We start from the raw sequence: 20647 nt of genomic DNA on the forward strand, positions 1-20647 counted from the left end.
TTGTTTTTTTGAGACGAAGTCTCGCTCTTGTCCCCCAGGCTGGAGTGCAATGGCGCGACCTTGGCTCACTGCAACCTCTGCCTCCCGGGTTCAAGCCATTCTCCTGCCTCAGCCTCCTGAGTATCTGGGATTACAGGCTCCTGCCATCATGCCCAGCTAATTTTTGTATTTTTAGTAGAGACGGGGTTTCTCCATGTTGGCCAGGCTGGTCTCGAACTCCTGACCTCAGGTGATCCGCCTGCCTCAGACTCCCAAAGTGCTGGGATTACAGGTGTGAGCCACTGTGCCCGGCCTGGTTATCTCTTTTCAATGGAGAAACTGAGACATATAATAATAAGCCAATTAGCCCAGCATGATCTGGCAAGAACCCCACTATAGGTCCCAGGTTGTGATTACTGAAACACAACTCCTTCCTGTGAACAAATTCATATTCTTTATGTGTAATGCTAAATAAAAATCTTAGTTTTCACAATTGCTTGTTATAAGTTAGAGATTAATTTTAGGAGAAGCATGCCTTTTACATTTCTGACCTTGGAATTTTAAAATTAAAATGTGGCATTAAAGGTTTTTTTTTTTTTTTAATTAAGAGAATTTCTGTTACATCAAGGAAGAAAGGAAACAAGTCAGAAGCTCTTTAGTTTTATGTGTGCTGATGTATATAGATATCCTGATTCGGATTTCTACGATGAAACAGTCCCATGTCAAATACTGGAATACCAGGAGAGTGTTTTGATCTTGTGGGGCGTGATCCTGACGGTACATAGAGGTTCTGCAAAGTCCTAGTTCTGTCACCTGTATCTTGGCTCAGTTTCCTAACAATATAATGGATAATACCAAATACTTAGTTTTTACAAATTTATTTTTAAATGCTTTGTGGACTTGTGAATACATGCTGACTGAATCATTTAAACTTTAGGGACAGCGAAAAATTTGTTCAGGTAGTATTTTCTGTACTGTAGGGGCTGTTTTCCTGATTAATACTTTGGTGGTTCGGGTTTAAATAATTCTTAGTGCTGAAAGTACACTCAGAATATACATTTGTCAACAGATAGGAATTAACCATGTTTGTTTTCAAAGAAAGATAAGTAATGTTTCTGTATATATATTTTTTCATTTTGACTTGGATATTTTTCAAAGTACAGGGGCAAATGAGCCACATTTCAGAAATAAGGATATGTTGCACAGTGTATGGTAGTGATTTATACAAACTTCATAGTGAATCTAGTTTAAGGATGAACTCCCTGACTTTCTTACCTATGCTTATATGTTAGGGAAAAAACTGGCTAAAGTTGTTTTAATTGTTATTTATTTATTTATAAGAGACAGGATCTCCCTCTGTTGCCCAGGCTGGAATGCAATGGTACAATCATAGCTCACTGCAGCCTCAAACTCCTGGGCTGAAGCCATCCTCCCTCCTCAGCCTCCTGAGTAGCTGAGACTACAGGCATGTGTCATCACACCTGGCTAATTTAAAAAATTTTTGTTTTGTAGAGACAGAGTCTCACTATGTTGCCCAGGCTGGTCTCAAACTGAACTCCTGGCCACAAGTGATCCTTCTGCCTTGGCCTCCCTGAGTGCTGGGATTACAGACATGAGCCACTGAACCTGGTCTCAATTCTTTATTTATAATTTCATATTCCATAATAATAAACATCTTGAGATTAAAAATTTTGTTACTAAGTAATGATTTTTTTATAGCCATTTACTCTTGATAATAGCTTGATATGATTTGTGCCATAATGGATTTTGTTTTCAGGACTTGTAATATAATTTCATGGGCAGAGAGTATGTTGTTGAGCTGAAGCAGTGAGTGGCTCTCAGACTAGCATACATCAGAATCACCGGGACAGTTTAATGAAAACCAGATTGCTGAGCACCATCCCCAGCGTTGCTGATTCCGTAGGTTTGGGCAGGAGCCCAAGCACTTGCAGTTCTAGTAAGTTCCAGGTGATGCTGATGCTGCTGATCTGGGGATAACACTTTGAGGCCCACTGAACTAAAGTGAATGAGAAATTGGCTGAAATTGCTTGAGTATGTGAAAGGATCATGCCTTGTGTGCCTTTTAAAAATTGCTGTTTGACATTACACTTTTTTTAAAAGGGCATATTTTTCACCAAAATTATAGAGTACTTAAATTTTGAATGATTATGGTCATGAATATTAATAATAAAATATCAGGGGTTTAAATAGAATGCTGAAATTAAACCATGTAAATTGCAGAAGTACATTTTAAATTCTGAATTACAATAGGCCTGGTTACTGGTTAATCAAACACCTGGATAGTTATATGTATGTTTTTAGTATGCATTATATGGATGAATATTGTCATAACGGCCCGGCTTCCTGCCTTTGGAGAAATGGAAAAGAAATGTCAAATGAACTAGTTGAAGCATCATTTTAACTTTACCACCTCTCCCAGATTTTTCTCAGGCAAATTTCTTGAGTCCTAACTTGGTAGCACTTGTGTAACTACTTCAGGGATCTCAGGGCAGACCTTGACTGTAAATAGACTACACTAAGTAGGTGGCTGATTCATCTGAGAACTCTGTGGCCATCATTGCCCTCTCTATCTAGCAACCAAAGTAGAGTTATTGACAGATCATCTGCCCTCCTAAGTAACTGGATATGGCAAGAGAAAATGAACCAGGAAAACAAAATGAAGAATAGTGAAATGCAGACACCAGTGATGTCTGCAGCTTGCTCCATATGCAGTGTGGTGGCTGGAGAAAAAGACAGCGCTCTTCTTTCTAATTAAATCCACATAGCACACTTATTTTCTCGTTGTTTCAGCTAGAGGTATGTTGCTATCCCTGTATTTGGTAAAGGGAGATAATGATGGTTTATTTTATAAATGACAAAAGAAAGACTGCTTCCTGCTGCCTAATCTGCAGAGGCACAATGATGGCATAGAACTTGCTTTCTCCTTTTCCTGAGAATAACTCCTCATGTTGGGTGTATTTGACTCATTGCAGTTTCACCTGCTTGAAGTTGGATATAATTCCTATTCTGTGAGAAGTTGTTTTATACCTTTGTGAATGAAGAGAACGTACATGTCTTGTGTGTTTTGTTTTTATTGTTTAGGAGAAAACTGATGTGGAAGGAACCTTATTTGTTTATACAAGGTAAGAGTGTTTCACTTTTATAAAGAAACTAACAATCTTCGAGATAATATTTTAGCTCAATTGTGTCACTCTTCAAGTGCATGCAGTTTTATTTCAAAAGAAGTAAAAGAATTAAATCTCAGTTTTGAAGTTATTAGTTGACATGAAGAAGGGAATAAATACTGAATAATGTCACCGGGTATGTTGTGATGAATACTAATTTCAGAATATAATTTAAACTTCAATACAGATGAACTTCAATCATTGAGCACTGTTTAAAATAGATTAAATATTCTTTAATTCAAATGAATGGCACAAAGTTCTTGAATATAATGCATGGGCCAGGAGCTAGAAGAACACTATGAGAAATACTAGATTGTTCAGTTCATATTTGGGAAAGGGTTTCATTGATCATTTTCTTTTTTTTTTTTTTTTTTTGTTTGAGATGGAGTCTCGCTCTGTCGCCAAGGCTGGAGTGCAGTGGCACGATCACAGCTCTCAGCTCACTGCAACCTCTGCCTCCTGGGTTCAAGTGATTCTCCATCCTCAGCCTCCTGAGTAGCTGGGATTATAGGCACACGCCACTATGCCTGGCTAATTTTTTTTGTATTTTTAGTAGAGACGGAGGTTTCACCATGTTGGTCAGGCTGGTCTCAAACTCCTGACCTTGTGATCGACCCACCTCGGCCTCCCAAAGTGCTGGGATTACAGGCGTGAGCCACCGCGTCCGGCCGTTGATCATTTTTCTCCCACCACCGACTCTTTAAAAAAGCGTGATCCAGAATTGAAGATGTCTTTCAGTCCTCCATTGTCTAGTTAACAGAATATGTTTCAGGATAGATTTAATAAGCTCATGTTTTTAGTCATTTCTTGTTATATTATTAATATCAAATTACAAGTGCATATGGAGACATACATTATGTATATTGGCTCAATAAATAAACTTTTCATTCACATAAACATTCACATAAAATGTCATAGCGAAAGATCATCACCTTCATTGGGGGTACAAAGATGAAATTAAAAGGCCTAATATAAACCTTTCTAGGGGTATCAGTTTCACTGGGGAGACAGGAAATATACACACAAGTGTATTTTCTTTCCACATATATTCATGTTTATGGTACGCCACAATACAGGATAGAGTGCCCTAAGTGCCAGTGGATAGATTCTGAGCAATGAATGGGCTGCTGTGACCGTGGAAGGCTTTATAGCAAGTTTGTCCAACCCGTGGCCCGCTGGACAAATGTAGCCCAGGATGGCTTTGAATGTAGCCTGACAGAAATTTGTAAACTTTTTTAAAACATTAGAAGATTTTTTTTTTAAGCTTATCAGCTATTGTTAGTGTATTTTATGTGTGGCCTGAGACAATTCTTCCCCTTCCAGAGTGTCCCAAGGAGGCCAAAACATTGGGTACCCCTGCTTTATAGAGTGATGGGTCTTGAATTGGGCCTCAGGAATATGGTAGAACTTAGCTTGCATAGAGGAAAGGGAAGGCAGTCTCAGCAGGAAGAATGGCAAAAGCAGAGGCATAGAACCTGGTGTGTAAAAGGGACAGTGAGGGAGATGTGGTGCAGTGGGCTTCTACTGGTTTATAGTAGTTAGCAAGTGTAAAGAGATTTGCTGACTTGGAATGGCAGACTCTGGATTTTGAGATTTATTTTCTTAGCAGTAGGAAGTTATTGAAGGCTTACGAACAGGAGCGTAATAGAGAAAATATGTGGGGAAAGTCAGTGTATTAACTTCATGGTGATGCACTGGTTCTGGAAGAAATTGGAGTCAGGACAGTGAGAAGATTATTGCAGTGGAGTAGATATGAAATGATGAAAGTTGGGATTAGAATAATAGAATTGAAATGGAAAGGGCATTGCAATGGTGAAATTTTTAAAATGACAATATTTTGAACATGGAAGATTGAGAATGACAGAAGCATTGGTGGAATAGAAAGACAGGAGGTCAAGAATGTGGTTTGAGGATCAGCCCTCATTTTACTTTGAAGTAATGATCTGGACTGGTAGCAGGACATTCGGGTGGAGGTGTCCAGCCCCTCCGAGTAAGGGCAGGGCTGGAGATGGTTTAGAGTTGTCTGAAGTAATTTGGTAGTTGAAGCCATGAAAGAAAGCTGTTCCCTGAAGGAGTGAGTATAAAGAGGAATCGATGAGGGTTTATGGTTAGGTTTGAGGGCCGGCAAGGATACAGAGGAGTCAGCTAGAAAGATAAAAGCAGGACTAGAACAGCACAGAGAGGCCCACTGGGGGCAAAGTGTGGGCATGATGGAGGTCTGTGTGTGCTGGGCAGGAGGGAGCTCAGCTGCAGGGGAGGAAGGTCTGTTCCAGTGGAGGCAACAATGGGAGGGGGGAGGAAGGAATGGGAGGCAAGGCCACCACACTCAGTGACGAGGTGAGGTTCTTCACAGTCTCAGAAAAGCAGCGTACCCAAGAACCCTTGGCGTCTGCATCTACATTATGCTCCCGAACATCCAGAGCACCGGAGCATGCCCCCAGGCAGGTTTATTCAATAGAGTATGAGCGCTCTTGAGGATTCTGAAGTTTACAGCAAAAGCCATAGGGTTGAACTGTACTACGTGCCGTGCGCACAGGGTCCATTCTCACTCATTTCTCACGACAGGCATTATTACTCTTTGGAGAAGTGACAGAAAAGATGTATTCGTATGTATTAATGATTGGTTTTGGGAATTTTTAGTAGGGTTTTTTTTTTTTTTAACTATGGAAGAGGAACAAATCATACAAATATTTTCTTTTGTATATCCAAACCAAATATAGGTTTGTATTTTCAAGGATTTCTTACTATACTCCAAGTTTCTAATGGAGCTCAATTAAACAAAACATTAAATTGATAAAATAATCCTTTGCTTTTTTTTAGTCTCTTCTCCAAATCTAACTCCTCAAGAATAGGATGCCTCCCTTATCCCCTGCAAAACAAAAACCTCCCAGATCCTAGTATGTTGAGGCCTTTCTTCAGTAGAGAATTACAAAAAGCATGTAAAACTCATGGTGGTTGGGGGGCGGGAGGCGTGTTACAGGGAATGGAGCTGGCAGTGATGCATTTTGACTTCTCTTACGGAAGTCGCTTTACAGCAGCTGGCACATTTATCCCCTGGGCCTATTTTCTAAATTATGAGATGGTATAGTAGCCGTGCTATTAAAGAGGTGAGATCCAGTTGTGATAATGAAATACGTGAAGAATCAAATTCTGATTCTTGTATGAAAACATTTTAAAAATCATTTATTTCCTCCCATGCCTTCCTTTCTGTAATAGAGAGTTCGCAGAGACACCCACTGGTGATTTCTGAACTTGACACGTCCAGAAGACCCCCTAACAGAGCTCTTTGGGAGTACATTTTCATTCTTCCTCTGAGTTTAAGTTGAAGTGATGATCATGATTATTTCTGGTATTGATCGTTTGCTTACCACCACTTTACCCCTTGGTAAAATAAGCTAGGCAAGGATTGCCTCCCATCAGTTTTAAAACTGGAGGTTTCAGGAGAAAATCCTTGCAGTGGTTGTGTAGCTGTGTTCCTTGATCAGTATCAAATAGAGGCAAAATAAAACTAAGACATCAACAACTTGTCTTCCTGTTGCTCATAACATTTCTGTGGGTTTGTTAATAACAGCCCTAGCGCCCTCATTTAAAGTAAATAAATGAATTCTGCTTGCTTCAGCTTCAGTGTGTAAATATGTGCTGTTTCATTTGTCACCAGAAGTCGAACAGTTGAATTACTAGATGGCTGTCACCCAAGGGTAGACGAATGCACTTGTAGTTGTTAGAGTCAGTATAATTTGGATTCTTTCTGCCTGGCAGAGTACGCATTCAAGGTTTATTGAGTGAAGTGAAAATAAAACGTCACTAAGTGTCACATTTTATAGAGAAAACTTCTAGAGTGGTTTATCTGTGAAGCTGTTTGCTTTGCATTGAAGAAAACAAAGTATCTGCCCTTAGCACTGTTATGTCAACTTCTAGTTCAGGCTGTGTCCTCACAAACTCATTGTTCAGAGCTGATTCATATCGCTAAGATTTTGCAGCCTTCAGTTTCAGACTAACACTTAATATTTTCTATGAAAATTTGCTTCATATAATTGTGATGTACACTCTAATATTAACTACCAAGATTGTTTTAAAATATCTTTAACTTTTAAAAAGTATTCTTTAAAAGTCAGTACTATATTTTAAAAAGTAGTTAATCTGCCTTAAAGGAATTTACAACATAGGTAAAGAAATAAACAACAACTGTATACACACATACACACACACCCACACACACACCCACAAATGAAGTGTGACTCAGTTTTCCCGAATGAGCCATCATGACAGTGCTGCTGCATTACATGGGAATTAGTCCATAATGATGCCATTGGTGAAGAAGTATGTGTACAGGCTGCTTGTATAAAGCTGCATATACAAACAAAAGCTGAGAGATACATCAGAATGTACTTACACTGAAAATATAGCATACTAAGCAATTTTTCTATTGATCTCCCCCTGACCCCTTGTGATTTTTAGGTCTGCTTCTCCAAAGCATGGATTCACCATTATGAATAGGCTGAGCATGGAAAATAGGACAGAACCTATTACTAAAGACTTGGATTTCCAACTCCAGGACCCTTTCCTTCTCTACAGAAATGCCAGATGTGAGTCATTCTTCCTACATTGGGTAGTTTTACATCTGAAGTTTGGCCAAGTGTTTAAAATTGTACAGTGTATGCTATTGTGTTTGCATTTGGTATCAGTGGCTATGGGGGGTTGTCAGCATTTTAACAAATGCTAATGTTTAGGAAATTCATGCCTAACTGATGGAATAGATGCTTCCTCTGAAGAGTTTAAGTGACTATAAATATGATGATATAAACCTTTAAACCCTGTCTTTTGAAGCTTTATGGATTTATAGTGTAAACCCATTGCTGATCTTAAGCCTGAGCAGGGCTGGGTGAGGCAAGTTCTTAGTGAGGAGACTCCAGAGAGACACATAGGTGGCGCCCTGAATGAAGAATTAACGAGTCTGCTATGGCACTTTTTCTTGATGTATCACTTTTGGCCCAGTGTGCTGACAAAGTGTTTGAGGGCCTGTGTTGTAGGAGTGCCATCTTCTGAATACAAGTGAATAAAAAATCAAAGTCCAAAAAGTTTCTTTCCGTCATTAAGAATTTAATAACCCTTTGTAATGTGGAAGTCGTAGTAAGTAACTAAATAGTCCTTGTCAGATTTGAAATGAAGTAGCCATCGCCTTTCTGATACTACAGTTTACTCTCATATGGTTTTCTGACCACTTGTTTTGCGCTGCTGGTCAGCCCAGAGGAAGATTGCTGAAAATATGCCAGTTGCAGGGACATCTCCACACACAGAAAACAAGAACATAATATATAAATATGTATGTGTGCACATGTGTGCACACACATGCACCTTACGCTTTGTGGACAGCTTTCATAAAGACCTTGCAGTGAAGAAATGTTTGCTTTATATTTTTCATCCTACTCTTTGAACTCAAGATACAAGAATTTGCCTACCATATACTATTCAGTGTAATTTTAGTAGTGAGTATAATGTAAATAATATTTGACATTTTAACCCCAATGCATCATTAAGATGCATTAAAATGATGCTATATATAATTGTCACAATAGGTGGTCATCCTGTTATTTAGAGAATAAATTTTTATGAGAGGAAAAAAATAAAGCTATTGAAACTATAATATGACTTACTAATGGCAGGTCCTGTGAAATGAAGTTTTGCAGTATAGAAAAATACTGTGTTTTCTCCTCATGTTTCTTTGCCAAAAGGTAGACTTTATCAATTGTAGTTGATTACTAAAGATTTGGATTTCCAACTCTAAGACCCTTTCCTTCTCTACAGAAATGCCAGTTTGAATTGTTTATAGTTCGAATTGTTTTGTGCGCTTATACTTATGTCAGGTTTTTTTAAGATTATTAGATTTTATGTCAAATTAATATATAACTTAAGTCCTAATAAAATAACTACAAAGTTACCTATAATCATCATTTTTGGTTGCTTTTATTTTGGATAAATACATGGTCTGGTCAGTTATAGGTAATATTTTAAATTCCTATTATATATCACATATTAACTACTATATCAAAATATAAAATGCAAATTCTCTTTAATGCATCAATTTTAAAATAGCCTTCTTAAGTCCCACAGGGCTTATCTGATAAGAAACACTATTTAGATCTAATAAACATATACCTTGGTTCTAAGCATATGCAGTCCACTATAATAGTCACTAGCTGCTGTGGCCGTTTAGCACCTGAAATGTGGCTAGTCTGAACCGATGTACTGTGAGTGTTAAATAGGCACCAATTTTCAGACAGTACCAAAAAAAAAGTGGAAAAACCTCAATTATTAATTATTTTATATTAACATGTTGAAATGACAATATCTTGGATAAATTGGGCAAAATAAAATGTAAAAATTAATTTCACCTGCTTCTTTGAATTTTTTAATTTAAAATAATAGATGTGGCTCACGTTCGTGGTTCACCTCATATTTCTATTGAACAGCACTGTTCTATTTTAATTTGTTTTTCATATTTTCATTTATGTTTCCATGTTTTATAATGATTTTCATTTATTTTACTGTATTTAATAATCACAATTTTGTAGAGTAGACATTTTCACTGCCATTTTGCAGATGTGAAAACTGAGACTCAGTGAGGTGGCAGACTGTGTAAAAACCCACAGATTCTGATTTCACTTCCAGTGCTTTTTCCACACCACCTGTACTGCTCTACTATTAAACATGGATGCAAATTTGGGATGCATATTAAAATGTTTCTAATGAATTTCCATACAAAAGAAATAGAATCAGTTGAACAACAAAGAGTGAAAGGGAATGGATCTATTTACTTTTCTGGATTCATTTTGCCCTTTTTTTTTTTCTCCTTTATATCTGATTCTGATTGCCTTTGCAGCTAGAGTCATTTGGTTTTATGTTGTTTGCAAAAGCCTTTTCAATCTCGCCCACAGGTGCTGTCAGAGTTTAAGATATCTCTTAAACATTTTAATACAATTCAAATGTGTTATATAATAATTATGTATGGTTTACATATTCTTTGGTGGCATGTAGATTGGTCGGCCTTTCTTTGGGCAAGGAACTCAGCTTCACTCAGGATTTCTTTTTAAGACTGTTTCCTCAAGATACTCTATATAGTCAAGAATCTCTCTGTATGGTCTTGGCATTTCACATTGGCTTATGTCTATCATAGGCCGTATTTGGGCATTTCAAGTAGACAAAGGTAGAATTGATAGAGGTTTTTTAGATTCATTAGGAGAGAAAAAAAAACCCTTTCTTGAACTGGATGAATGTAGAAGAGCAAAATAAAGAAATGAAAATCCCAAACTCCTTTCCTTTAATCAGTCAAAAAAAGATGCTTGATAAATAAAGTAACTTCATTCAAACACAAAATAGATTACTTTATTACAGAAAAGGGTTTATACATTGTTTACAGGGTTTAAACATTGTTAAAATGGGGTTTGACCTGTATGAACTTTAAAAGTAAATATGATAGCTGTTAAAGTTAGGGCAAACACTTCATTCATTCATTTATTCAGCAAACATTTACTGGGCATTTACTGTCTACCAAACACTATGTTCAGGCTTTATATGGGTTATCCCGTAACTTTTTCTTGGAAATACTATTACTCCTGTTTTATAAATGAGAATACTGAGGTTAAAGGGATTAAGTAATACACTGTGGTCCATGATTATTTTGAGATGGCAACACCATTTAAACCAAGAAACTTAACTTCAAGACCCAAGGCCCAAGCAGTGAAGTGTTAGCGGTAAATAACGCATTTGAGCAAAGTTTATCATTTACGAACACTTATTTTAGAGTACACTCCAACGTTTAAAAAGCAAGTTTTTTTAGCCTTGAGATTCAAGCATATATCAGTTATTAGAAAGATTCGTTTTACCAAATTAAAACTAATTTAACAAAAGTTGGATTAGACCACTTCTTTTGTAATGTTCCCCTATAGGGATCATTTATTGTGTTTTTCATTTCGCAACTAAATAAGAAACTAGCATATGGAAATATCTTTTCCCAAATATCATACTTAGGTTATAGACAGCAATGACAGGGGCTTCCTTTCTTTTCTTGCTTTTTCAATTGAGACGGGGTCTTGCTCTCTTTGTCCAGGCTGGAGTGCAGTGGTACAATCTTGGCTTATGGCAGCCTCCACCTCCCAAGTTCAAGCAATTCTCCTGCCTCAGCCTCTGAGTAGCTGGGATTATAGGTGTGCGGTACCACGCCTGGCTAGTTTTTAGTAGAGACAGGGTTTCACCATGTTGGCCAGGCTGGTCTCAAACTCCTGACCTCAAGTGATTGCCCACCTTGGCCTCCCAAAGGGCTAGGATTATAGGTGTGAGCCACCATGCCTGGCCCCTTTCCTTTCCCTTTCTCTTTTCTTTCCTCTTTCCTCTTTCCTCTTTCCTCTTTTCTGTTCTGTTCTTTAGAGACAAGTTCTTGCTCTGTCACCCAGGCTGGAGTGCAATCGCATGGTCGTAGCCTCATTGCAACCTTGAACTCCTGGGCTAAACCACCATACCCAGATAATTTAAAACAACCTTTTTAGAGACAGGATCTTGCTGTGTTGCCCAGGCTGGTTTCAAATTCCTGGCTTGAAGTGATCTTCCCACCTCAGCCTCCTGAGTAGTTGGCATTACAGGCAGGAGCCACCATGCCCAGCTGACAGGGAGATTTCAGAGCTAGGCCAACAAGTTGAATATATTATTATCAACAGTTATAGGATTGCAATGAAATTCTTTTTAGATGCTAGATTTTATTGCAAATGTAAACCTGAAGTTTAGATCAAATCAGAAAAGCCAAACTTAAGATATTTAGGACCAAAACTATTTTAGAAAACTCCTCCTAAGTCTTAAAGTGAATTTACCATTTTGGGTAGTTTTGTATTAAAAAAGAAATGACAGTTTAAATCCTTGATGAACATTTATAGGATCTGGGAAAAACTTCTGTAAATAATGGAAATAGTGCCCTGAATGAAAAGGAAAATTACAGACAGCCCTCATCTTCTAAACAGGCATCTTCCAAAAAGTTACCTTTTAAAGTGATTGGCTGGTAGACTTTTGGGTAAACCACAGCAGAGTGAGCATACTCCTGGTTTTCCTGAAGTTCTCTTGAAATGACAGTGAAAACATAAAAAAGACATAAACCCAAAGAGTGGAGGATCCATTTTACGAAGGAGATGGAATAAACAAGAAGTAGGAACCCATGCCGTAATAGCTTCATTGTACACAAATGCGAGCTTTGCCTCCTCACAGAGGGTTATTTATCTTTGCTCTGTTGGTTCTACCATGCATTGACCCACCCTGCAGAAGGATAATATGTACTCACCTTGTTGTACTCAAGTATGGCTATACTAATTGTTTTGGCCAGTGAAATGTGGGTGAAAGTGATATGTGTCACTTCTAAGCAGATATTTTAAGAACTAGCTCAAGATTTACTGCCTTTTTCCTTCTGCCATGATGACCAGCAATATTCCAGGCAGACGCTGCTTTGTCAGCCTAGGTTCTGAAATGAAGATAACATGGCACAGAGGTAAAAGTGACCCATAATGGACATGTAGCTTGTAAGAAATAAACGTTTGTCATTGTAAGCTAGGCCATTGAGATTTTGGTGTCATTTGTTACTGTAGCATAGCTTGGCCTATTATGACTGATATACAAACCATCCAGGAAGAAGGGAATCTCCTAGAGCAAAGGCGAAGAGTCCCATAATGACCCCTGTGCAACTGGAGGGGATTTAAATTAAAGTCAAAGGGTGAATTGCTTCAGGAATAGTATCCAAGAAAAAATTCACAACTGACAGTTTGAATCTATTGGGACATTTACAGTTACTTTTTAAGAGTTTGGTGCTGATATAAGGAGCATTGAAAACTAAGGGGTAGGGAGACAAAAGAAACACTTTAATTCCTGGGAAAACAAAATATTGAACAAAAAAGGAAATGTAATCATAGTACACCATGTAGCTCTGCAAATCATAATACATAGTTAAAGACACTGAATATGAAAGCCTTATATTGGAAGGATGGGGTTGTATGTGGTGTATTTGTGTGTGAATTTGTGTGTATTGTAAGAAAACAATCCTCTTCAGTCAATTTTTGAGAATCAAGAAATGCTACGTACATGATATATGGGAAAGGGATTTAAATACCCTAAGAAAAATTAGATGAGAAATGGAGAGCAGAAAGAACTGTCATAGATATAATTTAAGTTGCTTTTAGGGAGCAGTAATCAAGAATAGAGTGACTAGAGAAGGATTCTATTTGCTATAAACTTCACAATATTATTTAACTTTTAAAATTATGTACATGTATTCTTTTCATGAAAATAAAAATTAAAAATATAATTGGATATCAAAATATATTCTCTCATAAAAAACATAATTTTAGTTGTGGTTAGCTTTCCAAGTCAACTCACAAAAGCCTTTTTAGCCCAGTAGGCACCTATTTAAGAGTAGTATACTAGCATTATAATGATGTATATATGAAGTATAGCACTAGCATATGTAGGATTATTTCTGCAGGAAAATCCATTCAAGAATAAAACTGTATAGACGCCAAGAATATAATTTCCTTAGCAGCAGGGCAGAGTACTTCTCATTCCCATTTGTGTTGACAAATCATGTGTAAAGCTGGGAGTTCCTGTAAGTTTTTTTTTAAGCATGTGTGGTAATAGTAAACCTTTTGAAGTCTTTGTAGCCATGTTTCTTAATTCCGGAGTGGTTCTGTAGCTTCCCTCCTTCTTTCCATCCCCACTTCTATTCCAGTTCAGGCTTCCATTATGTGTTACTTGGGATGTTTCATAACCCCCCACAGCAAAAAGGGATTGAATTTCTGGCATCATCCAAAACAGAGTAAGTTCACTACAATATATCTCTCCCACTGTTTACAACTAAAAGTTCTGGGCAGATTACAAAAACAACTAACTGGGGCCTCTGAAAGTAAATGACAACAGACACACTGAGGAGAGCAATCAGAACTTGAAGAAAAACTGCTGTGGTGGTGAGTTCCTGGCTTTATTCTTTCCTCTTTTATCACCTGGCTTTGACACAAGAATGTGCCAAGTCATAGAACTCTAGGAAAAAAATAACAAAACCTGAGAGAAACCCCTCCTTCTAAAAACTTCCCGCTTTTCTTTTTCTCTTCTATCCCTGCCCTGAAGCCAGTTGCAAGGAAAGCTGAACTGCCACTGTGGTGGTCATGGTGGTGGCACAGGCACCTGAAATCCCAAGAAAGAGCCTGTCTCTGCCCCTGTGGTCTGAAGAGTGTGAGGAAAATCCCATTATGTATTTTACTTTGGTTTTCTTTTGCTGCACAGATTGCCTGACAGTGTGAGAGTCTAAAACCCTGAGACAAACCCTGACTTTGTAGCCGGAAGACTGGGAAAAAGGCCCCTGACAGTCTAAAACCCTGAGACAAACCCTGACTTTGTAGCCGGAAGACTGGGGAAAAAGGTCCCTGGCGAGTGGGAGTGATTCTAGAGGAGGGAGCTGAATAAGGAGATCTCCTAATTCTGTCTAGGAACTGATGCAAATCCTGGGTCCACCTGTGAGCTACATATATGTAACAGAACCCAAGAAATAACAACAGCTTTGAGAATTAGCTTACAATATAAACCATTATTCCAAATTTCCGACTAGTATATGTATATGTTAGACATAAACACTTTTGAAAATGGAACTGAGGGCTGGGTGCGGTGGCTCACGCCTATAATCCCAGCACTTTGGGAGGCCGAGGCGGGCAGATCACCAGGTCAGGAGATCGAGACCATCCTGGCTAACACAGTGAAACCCCATCTCTACTAAAAATAGAAAAAAAAAAAAATTAGCTGGGGTGGTGGTGGGCGCTTGTAGTCCCAGCTACTCAGTAGGCTGAGGCAGGAGAATGGCGTGAACCCAGGAGGCAGAGCTTGCAGTGAGCAGAGATCGCGTCACTGCACTGCAGCCTGGGCGACAGAGGGAGACTCGTCTCAAAAAAAAGAGAAAATGGAACTGACGTGGAAGCGTCATCCACAGACAGCAAGACAGAGCTTCTTATCCAAACCTAACTGAATTGAGTGCTTTCTCAAATACACAAAATGAACATTCTCCAGAGGGTTTCAAGAAGACTCTGAGTCTTACAAAAGAATAAAAATGTCCAAAATTACTAGCCAGGAAAATATGCCAAACTCTCAAGGAAAAAATCAGTAGCCACCCTGAGATGATCTGGATGTTAGAATCATAAGACAGTGACATTAAGATAGTTATTACTATGCTCTGTGAGGTAAAACTGGATACTCTTGAAATGAATGGAAAGATAGAAATTCTTGGCATAAAAAATAGGTATAAAAAATAACCATGTGGAAAATTTGGAACTGAGTAATATACTATTTCTTGGATGGTCTTAATAGCAAAATGCAGATGACAGTGGAAAGAAGAGTTGGTGAACTCATCGATAGGTCAATGGAAATTTCCAAACCTGAAGAATATAGAGCCATATATTTGTAAAAGATGAACAGGGCCTTCAGAGATCTGTGGGGCAATATCAGAAGGTCTAATTTGTGTCACTGAAGTCTAATGAAGAGGAGAGACTCATAAATATTTGAAAAAATAATGTCCAAAACCTTTCCCAATCCAGTGAAAAAAACAAATGTGTGTAGATTGAAGGAACTCAGTGAATCCCCAAACAGAATAAACCCAAAGAAAACCATGCCCATGACATGACATTTAGTCATAATCAAACTGCTGAAAAACAAAGATTTTTTGTTTTTTTTTTTTTAATCTGGGACAAGGAAACCAGAGAAAATCATTGTTGTTACATCTAGGAGATAATGTTTTGAATGACTACAGAATTTCTTATTCAGACAATTATGAGGCCAGAAGACAGTGGAGCAAACTTTTCAAGTTTGGAAGTAAAAGAGCTATTAACTAGAATTCCATTTCCAGCAAAAAATATCTCTCGGGATGGAAGGTGAAAAAAGATACTCAGATAAAGGAAACATAAAAAGAAGTTTTTTTTTTTTTTTTTTTTTTGTCCAGAAGACCTGTTGTAGAATAAATGCTAAAAGAAATTATTCAGGCTGGAAGGAATAATATTAAAGGGAAAGCTGGAATTGCAGGATGAAGTAAGAACAACAGAAATAGTAAATATATTGGTAATTGCAAGAGATTTATTTTTTCTCCTCTGAAATTATTTAAAATACATATGACTGTTGAAAGCAAAAGTTCTAACATTGTCAGGAGGCGGTTCAGTGTATACGGATGTGATACATGTGACAACTATAACATAAAAAGAGAGGACAAATGGACACTTATAGAGCCTTTACATTCTATTTGGAGTGGTAAAAGAAAAACTCTAAGTAGACTGTGTAAAGTTAGACATGTATATTGTAATTCTTAGAGCAGCCACTAAAAAGAAATATAGAGATATTACCAAGAGATCAAATAGAATACTAAAAAATTCAGATAACCCAAAAGAAGACAAGAAAGAGGGTAGGGTAATAGGAGAGCAAAAAATATGACAAACATTAAACAAAAAACAAAATGGCAGACCTACCCATGTTCAACCATATCAGTAGTTACGTTACATGTAAATGGGCTAACATAGTGATTAAAAGACAGAGATTGCCAGATTGGATTTTAAAAGCATGGCCTAACTATATGCTTTCTACACAAAACCCGTTTTAAATGTAATGATATAGATAGGTTAAAGGTAAAAGGATGAAGAAAGATATACCATGCAAATACTCACAAAAAGAAAACTGGGGTGTCTAGATTATTGACAGACAAAGTAGATGTCAGAACAATGAAAATTACCAGGGATAAAAAATGAAATTACCTAATGATACAGGGATAAAGTCATCCAGAAGGCATAATAATAATTAATGTGTACGCACCTAATTACAGAGCTTCAAAGTGTGTGAAGCAAAAGGTGACAGAACTGAAAGGAGAAGTTTTTGTTTTTTTTTAAATTCTGCAATTACACTTGGAGAATTTAGTGCTCCACTTTCTACAGTCAATAGAGCAAGAGGATAGAAAACAGGAAGCATATGGAAGACTTGAACAACACTATCAATTAAACACAGCTGTCATTTATATGACATTCTATCAAACGACAGCAGAATGCACGTTCTTCTCAAGTGCACATGAAACATTCCCCAAGATAAACCTCCTCACAGGTCATAAAGCAAACCTTAAACATTTTTAAAGAATTGAAATCATAAAAAGTATATTCTTGGGACCATAATAGAATTAAATTAGACTTCAACAACAGAAAGGTACCTGGAATATCCCCAAATATTTGGAAATTAAACAGCACACTTCTGAAAAACTCGTGTCAAAGAAGAAAGAAAATTAGAGAACATTTGAACTGAATAACAATGAAAATTACAATATTTCAGATGCAACCAAAGTTGGACTTAGAGGGAAATTTATACCATCAAATACTTGTATTGGAAAAGAAGAAAGTTCTTGGGCCGGGCGCGGTGGCTCAAGCCTGTAATCCCAGCACTTTGGGAGGCCGAGACGGGCGGATCACGAGGTCAGGAGTTCGAGACCATCCTGGTGAACACGGTGAAACTCCGTCTCTACTAAAAATACAAAACTAGCTGGGCGAGGTGGCGGCGCCTGTGGTCCCAGCTACTCGGGAGGCTGAGGCAGGAGAATGGCGTGAACCCGGGAGGCGGAGCTTGCAGTGAGCCGAGATCCAGCCACTGCTCTCCAGCCTGGGGCACAGAGCAAGACTCCGTCTCAAAAAAAAAAAAAAAAAAAAAAAGAAAGTTCTTACATTGGTAATTCAAACGTTCACTTAAAGAAAATAGGAGAAGAGTATATTAAATCCAAAGCAAACAGAAGGAAAGAGATAAAAAGAGGAGAAATCAATGAGATAAAAAACAGAAAAACTATTTAGAGAAAATTAGTGAAACCAAAACCTGATTCTCTTTGAGAATCAGTAAAACTGATAAACACCTGGCCAGACTAATGAAGAAGAAGAAAAAAAAAAGACACAAATTAGCAGTATCAGAAATGAAAGAGAGGTTATCCACAGACATGAAAAGGATAATAAAGGAGTACTATAATTCGGCAACTCAGATGAAATGGACTAATTCATTGAGAAATACAAATCATCAGAATTCACTCAAGAAAAATAGGTAACCTGAATAGTCCCATATTAAGGAAATTGAATTTGTAATTAAAAATCTAACAAAACTCCAAGTTCAGATAGTTTAACTGGTGAATTCAACCAGATATTCAAGGGAGGAATAATACCAATTCTACACAGTCTCTTTCAGAAAGTAGAAGAGGTAATATTTTCCAGCTCATTTGATCAGGGCAGCATTATCCTGATACCAAAACAAGGCAAAGACATTACAAGAAAAGAAAATTATCAATCAATGTCTCTTGTGAACATAGATATAAAAATCCACAGCAAAATATGAACAAAATAATGTTTATAGTAGCATTATTCACAATAGCCAAGTGGTGGGAAAAACCCAAATATCCATCAGTGAATGAATGGGTAAACAAAATATTATATACACATACAGTGGAATATTGTTCAACTTTAAAAGAGAATAAAATTATGTACTGCAACATGAATGAACCTTGAAGACATTCTACTAAGTTAAACCATACACAAAAGAACAAATACTGTATGATTCCACTTCTGTGAGGTACATAGAGTGTCAAATTCATACAGAAAGTAAAATAGTGGTTTTCAGGGGCTTCAGGGAATGGAGAGTGAGGAGTTATCTTTTAATAGGTACAGAGTTTTAGTTTGGGATGATGAAAAAGTTCTGGAGATGGATAGTGGTAATGGTTGCACAATATTGTGGATGTGTTGAATGCCACTGAACTGCATATTTTAAACTCTAAATTTAATGTCTTTAATATTTTAACACAATAAAAAAGGAAAAAATACTAGCAAATTGAATCCAGCAATTCATAAAAAGGATATGTCATTAGCCTTATATTTCACATCTGGCTTATCCCCTCCATCCAAAACCACAGCTGGATTTATCTTCCTAAAGCACAAGCCTAATTAAGTTGCTTTCCTTCTCAAAATCTTAAATGCCTACCAAGTAAAACTTTTCACCCAACATGTAAAGCTTGCTGTAGTCAGGTCAGTTTCCCTTTCAGGTCAAGTCTGCTACTACTTTTGCACGCTTGCCTAATGCTCCAAGTAAACAACGACATATACACTTTCCCAGAATACTCTTACCTGCATGCTTTTAAATATTTTTTTTTTCTCCTTGAATTCTCTCCCTCATTCTGACCAATCTCTAACAGATAAATTCTACTCATATTTCAAAACCCAGCTGGAACTTTACCTCCCTGGATGTTTTTGTGATTCCCCTGTATAGCTGTGGTGTCTCACTGCAGCATATATGTCTTTTATGTTGTATTTATGTTTGCTTTGCTCATTTGTTATTGAGCACTTGTCTGTTGATACTGATTCTGTGTTGGGTTTTGGAAGTAACGAATAAGATATATACCTTACGGCTGGGCGCCGAGGCTCACGCCTGTAATCCCAGCACTTTGGGAGGCCAAGGTGGGTGGATCACGAGGTCAGGAGATCGAGACCATCCTGGCTAACACAGTGAAACCCCGTCTCTACTAAAAATACAAAAAAAATTAGCCAGGCGTGGTGGCGGGTGCCTATAGACCCAGCTACTCCGGAGGTTGAGGTGGGAGAATGGCGTGAACCCAAGAGGCAGAGCTTGGAGTGAGTCGAGATCGCCCCACTGCACTCCAGCCTGGGCGACAGAGCAAGACTCCGTCCCAAAAAAAAAAAAGATATATCCCTTCCTCCTTACAGTTTACCATCCTAGCACAAAAGATAGACATGTAAACATATATGTTCAAAATAACATGCTAAATCTGAGCTAGAAATAAAGGCAATTACTAGTTGTGCTTATATTTTACCTTATGTATAATATTTTGTGCTAGTTTCTGTTAGAGTGCAAGCACCTTCAGGGCAAAGGTATCTTTCCAGTGCCCCCATAGCACTGAATTCCTTGCATTAAATGTGCACAATTAAATATTTGCAATGAGTACTGAATTGTTTTTATTGGATTTCTTTATTCAAAGCTACTGATTAAACTTAACCTAAAAGTTCACAACTATTTCTTTAGTTTTTCTTTTGGAGCATTAGCCATTAGACATTAAGAAGCCTCTGTGCTGTGTAGAAACTCAAAGCAGTAAGTAATTTTAGCAGCTTACCTAGGAACTACCCTGATTCTCATGGTTACTTTAATATAGATGGTAGCAACATTTACCTAAAAGGTAATTGTGAGTTGTGAGAATGCCATGCATCCTCATCATGGGAAATTTAATAGTTCAAGGAAGAGATATGTAATGTGGGAAAATGTTAGTTTTATCTATGTGAACGAGATGATGTATAATGCATATATATAATATAAATTTTCTTTATAGAACTTTAAATTTTAAAAAAGCACTTTTATGGATGTCTCTTTCAACTTGTTTTATGCTTATTGAGATACTGTGATTTGATATT

At 37.5% G+C, this 20647-nt stretch overlaps 2 protein-coding genes across 19 annotated transcripts in view; one reads left to right on the forward strand and one right to left on the reverse strand.

The window, feature by feature from the left end:
* CACNA1C (calcium voltage-gated channel subunit alpha1 C) overlaps positions 1 to 20647 on the reverse strand; it is an 800874-nt gene that overhangs the window by 770116 nt on the left and 10111 nt on the right. The window lies entirely within an intron of this gene.
* DCP1B (decapping mRNA 1B) overlaps positions 1 to 20647 on the forward strand; it is a 58596-nt gene that overhangs the window by 3733 nt on the left and 34216 nt on the right. Inside the window, exons 2-3 of the mRNA XM_017863223.1 lie at positions 3082 to 3122; positions 7623 to 7750. Of these exons, the coding sequence (XP_017718712.1) occupies positions 3082 to 3122; positions 7623 to 7750 (169 nt within the window). The remainder of the gene's footprint in view (positions 1 to 3081; positions 3123 to 7622; positions 7751 to 20647) is intronic.

This window comes from Rhinopithecus bieti, unplaced genomic scaffold (genome assembly GCF_001698545.2).
Source record: "Rhinopithecus bieti isolate Rb0 unplaced genomic scaffold, ASM169854v2 scaffold_2654, whole genome shotgun sequence".
Lineage (NCBI taxonomy): Eukaryota > Metazoa > Chordata > Mammalia > Primates > Cercopithecidae > Rhinopithecus > Rhinopithecus bieti.